Below are 4,506 nucleotides of genomic sequence, written 5' to 3'. Positions count from 1 at the left end.
TGCTCATTTCAAAAGTGTAATTCCTATATTACAGTCTTCTATTTTTACTTTTAATCAACTGAAAGGAAAATACAAAAAGCGAAAATACAATCTTTTCGGCTAAGACGGTAAACAAAAAAAAAAATGGGCTCTATAAATCTGGACCTTTCTGGGCTTAAATCCGGTTCAACCATCCCGAGGCCCATATTAGGAGAACCAAAAATGCAAGGGCCAGGGAATGAAACTCAAACGCCCAAAAAGGGTACAGTATTATTATCCCCAATTCCCACTTCTCAAAATTCCACAACTTTCCTGAAGAAATGTCGAGAAGGTTCGGAAAGAGAAAGGAAGAGGATGAGTACGCTTCAGAAGGCGACAATCCTCCTAAGAAATCTTCCAGAACTGATGATTCTGACGATGCTGATGGCATCGTCGTGTGTGAGGTCTCTCTTTTCACTTACCCGAGCATTTTATGTCTCACTTACTTTTCTACTGTTTTTCTGATTTTTGCGTTGGTTTCAGATTTCTAAGAATCGGAGAGTATCAGTTAGGAGCTTTCAAGGGAAGATAATGGTGGATATTCGTGAGTTTTATGTTAAAGATGGCAAGCAAATGCCTGGCAGAAAAGGTACCTGATGCCTATTTATTTTTTATTTTTCTTTTCGGTTTCTGTATGTGATTTTGGGCGATGCTAGCTACATTTGAAACTCTAATGATTCTTTTAGGGGTTTTCTTAAAATAATAATTTTTTATTTATATGATGACGAGAAATAAGGGATACTTTTTGTTTTATCAACTCGGTAGCATGGGATAGTAGAATGAATTTCTCTCGCCGAGGATTGAACCTTCAGTTGGTCTTTATATATGGTGAATTCAAGACATGTCTTTCACATAAACATCTATCACTTAAGAATAGTTTATTGATATGCATTTTCATTTTAATTTTTAACATTAAGGTTATATTACTTGGTTTGCTGTAAACACCAGGTGCGTATAAGTATTTACCCCTGATACATCTGTATTTAATTTTAGTTTTTGTTTTTCTTTTCTTGTTTTTTTTTGCTGATCGTGACAAGTAGCATGAAAATTCTTGGGTTTCTAAGTTTCTTTTGTTATCTTCTCTCTTGTTGCTCATGTTTCTTTTTAGGAGGAATTGTGTATCTTGGTGTTCCTCTTAGATAGCCAGTATTTTCAACATCCTTAAAACAAAGCAGATATGTCATGAATTGCTTTCCGTCGAGACGTTCTTCAAAAAGTTGTAACTATGATTTCCCATATCCTCTTTTGATTCAGATTGATAACCGAGAAATTCCCGAGGGTCACTGGCATACAGTTTAAAACGTGGTGGATAATGGGCCTGCCCCGCGACCCGTCTCCACTTAAATGCCAGACTTTTGTCCGGGTTCTAACTCGTGACGTGCGCCTCTATGCTCCTTTTTGCCAACCATTCTTTTGCGCCCTCCTTAAATGTATAGAAGTCGGAATTCTTCCGAATTTCTTACCTAGACTCTAATATAATTATACTCAAGTTAAGGAGAAGAGGTGGTTTCTTTCATAATGTACTTTTTCCTATGAAACGGTATCTATGTTCGCACTTCGCACAAGGATTCATATATATCAAATTCAATGCTAGCACTTGTAATATTTCGGTTTATCAAAATTCTGGGACGACATAAAAATGTTGAAGACTTGAGGACGAATTTCGGTAATCTTGGATATGGAACGGGTTCAAGATTAGTGTGAAGTAACTTAGGGAGGATATTGGTTTTTTTTCTTTTTTGGGTTTGTATTTTTCAATTTCAGTCGTTCCTAAGAATTATCATTTCTCATTGCAATTCCCATATGAAGCTGGTTGATGAAAGGAGCATCTGTCTCTACACGCGAGCCAATTCGGAAGTATACCTTTTCACAGGTTTCTGTATTAGCTTAGGTAATGGCCTATAAACTGTAGGTAACCTGCAGAATGGAAAATTGCTGACTGAATGCTGTTGGTCTTACTAGTTACTCATTACCGTTGCTTTGTTGACATGTCACATAGTTTTCATGCTGGCACGTTATTATCGCATTCTGACAGATCAACTCAAATCATATCATAGTGGGTCGACTCTGGCAATACTATGCAAATGAAGAATCTACAGGATTTACTCCATTGTGTAGAAAGCAAGATATGCTTTGAATGTGGCTTTTATGGTCAGGAGAAGAGTTTTGCTCCTATCGTTCTTGCCTTGAGGTCTACCAGAGCTTTCTGCCACCAGCTAGGAAACTGTTGACATTCTTTATGTTAGCCTTGGTGGCTCTGTCCTTCCAAATGTCAGATTTCTTCTCCAGAGTTAGTTCCTTTTCCCACAAGGTCTGCCTCTTAGAAAGGTCAAGAGAAAAATATTAAGTAAATGATGAAAGGTGACATTGTAGTATGTGGACACTATTTTCACAAGGCCCGTGATTGTATAATTCAATTTGAAAAGGAAGGGATATTACCTAGAAATAAAGTTATTACTCTTTTAGTGCCGTTCAGTCACATTTACAAATGTTAACTGTAGCTCTGAACTTTTTCAGAACTGACATACTTTGAGATGCATCAATAGTTTTCTTAAAATAGATTTACCATATGCTGTCTCTTTACCATTGATGTTAGAAGTGAACATTGTTAATTGAGCTGAATTGGGGCATAGTGAAACTTGTAGAAAGAGAGAATCAGTTGGTTTATGCGAGAGGCTAGATGGAATCAGCTCATAGCTGAAATGCATACGTATTAAACAAACTTGCATTGCACGAACATGGGCAAATAGAATTGAAGACATTGTGCAGTTCTGAAACTCCTCTGGCTCAAACTTAATTCGTGTTGCCTCTTTGGTTGATCTGTGTAGGTTCCTCAGCATGTCCTGAAGTTTCCTCTTGTACTTTATATATGTACTGGTGCATCTCCATGGTGCTTTTCGTTCTTTAAAATACATTCCTTAATTAATTGAACATCAAACAGCTCTCAGCTCCTGCACTGCTTTAAAAGAATAAATAAAGAGGGAGGGTGGGAGCGCGAGTTCTTGCCCACAGACCAACTGTTAACTGCTTTAGTTATATCTCCTATTCTCAACACAAGTTTATTTATATTTTTATTCATCTTGTATCTTTCTTTGAATATAATTTCCAGAGGTTCATGTATCGGCAGACTGAGAAACCATACCTAATAGTAGTGTTTTTCCTTTTTCCTATTTCAGGCATCTCATTGAGTATGGATCAGTGGAATGTACTCAGAGATCATGCAGATGAAATTGATGAGCTTGTCGCGAACAGCTAAATGTCGGAAGTGTGGTGTATCACTAAGTTGATGTATAATTTTATTATGTGTAAAAGACAAGTTGACTTGGAACTAGGAGACATTTTCCAGTGTCACAGTTCCAGATTACGGACAAAGCAAGCTCTGTTTATTTTGTTATTAAATGGCTTTAGGATATGTACTTTCTGAATGGGATTCTAACATGCATGCTTTGTGGCTAAAAAGAATGGCCCTTCTCTGAACCATTTTTTTCCTCTTCCCAATCTTGGAACTCATTGCTAATAAACATTTATCTCAACTTGTAAGCACGCATAGGGTCAAGAAAAATGTCCGTTACAGACAAAAGCGACACAGGAAAATAACACAAAGCACTTAATCGAATTCATATTTTCCATGGTATATGCAAGGTTAGCTGTAACAGTCCTAGGAAAAATTGTATGCTTGGAGAAGGCTTTTGTAACCTTGTATGAGTTACATTGTTCGACCAAACTGAGGTGACTTTGCATTCACCGAAAGCGTAACCTTCTAAACTCAAAATTCTTAAGGGAAGTGCGCAGATTGCTGCTGCAGACATTTAAATTTGATACCTTATGTCTGAAGTTGATACATTGCTTGTGCAGTTCGAACCGCAGGCATTTAAATTTGAAGTTAAGCTTGGCAATTTCCCAACATCAAACTAACCACTAGTTTGTTTTTTTTTTTTTTGGGTGCAAAGCAGCATATGTGCCCTTCAATGTAACTGTCTGCTGCAAAAATCAGTAAATTATTCCGATAGAAAGCCAAAGAATTCGAAATACTTTCGTCATAGCCAAACACAAACATGTCCAACTCTTACTCTCCGATAATGCATATTCGGCGTAAGTTTGAATTTAAATATTTGAAGTTGAAAGTTCATTAGTTCCTTAGGTTTGAATTGAGGTGCGATTAGTAATTTTTATGTTGTTTGGTGTGATTTGAGGCCTCGAGTAGGTCTGTGTTATAATTTGGGACCGAATGGTGTGAGTAGACACACCCAAGGGCCTCGGGTGTGTTTCGGATGAGTTTTCGAATCATTTTGGTTTAGTTGGCATGGCGGAAGGCTTCTGATTTCTTGTGTTTTCGCATCTGCGAAGGAAGGGCGCAAGTGCGTGACCGCAAAAGCATTCAGGGTGGCCGTAGATGCGATGTTGGGCTTGGATGGAATTCTTGTACGCACTCCCGCGTAACAGCATGATGGATGCAGTGAATGGTATGGAATTGGATTGAAAGATCAA

General features: G+C 37.7%; 1 protein-coding gene across 1 annotated transcript; it reads left to right on the top strand.

Moving 5' to 3' along the window:
- Positions 1-214: 214 nt before the first annotated feature.
- On the top strand, positions 215-3,495 carry LOC104243729 (RNA polymerase II transcriptional coactivator KIWI-like). Its single transcript, XM_070168284.1, has 3 exons — positions 215-422; positions 502-607; positions 3,195-3,495. The coding sequence occupies exons 1-3, from the start codon at positions 300-302 to the stop codon at positions 3,272-3,274; spliced, it is 309 nt and encodes a 102-aa protein (XP_070024385.1). The 5' UTR covers positions 215-299; the 3' UTR covers positions 3,275-3,495.
- The last annotated feature ends 1,011 nt before the right edge of the window (positions 3,496-4,506 follow it).

The sequence above is a fragment of the Nicotiana sylvestris genome, chromosome 2 (assembly GCF_000393655.2).
Source record: "Nicotiana sylvestris chromosome 2, ASM39365v2, whole genome shotgun sequence".
Lineage (NCBI taxonomy): Eukaryota > Viridiplantae > Streptophyta > Magnoliopsida > Solanales > Solanaceae > Nicotiana > Nicotiana sylvestris.
Note: the sequence above shows the minus strand (reverse complement) of the source record. Positions and strands in the feature narration are given on the sequence as shown.

What these genes read in the sequence shown, in the direction of transcription:
- LOC104243729 (XM_070168284.1), top strand. Translation starts at nt 300, where the DNA reads ATGTCGAGAAGGTTCGGAAAGAGAAAGGAAGAGGATGAGTACGCTTCA. An exon ending in ATGGCATCGTCGTGTGTGAG is followed by an intron (nt 423 to 501) that starts GTCTCTCTTTTC and finishes CGTTGGTTTCAG; the next exon opens with ATTTCTAAGAATCGGAGAGT. An exon ending in GCAAATGCCTGGCAGAAAAG is followed by an intron (nt 608 to 3,194) that starts GTACCTGATGCC and finishes TTCCTATTTCAG; the next exon opens with GCATCTCATTGAGTATGGAT.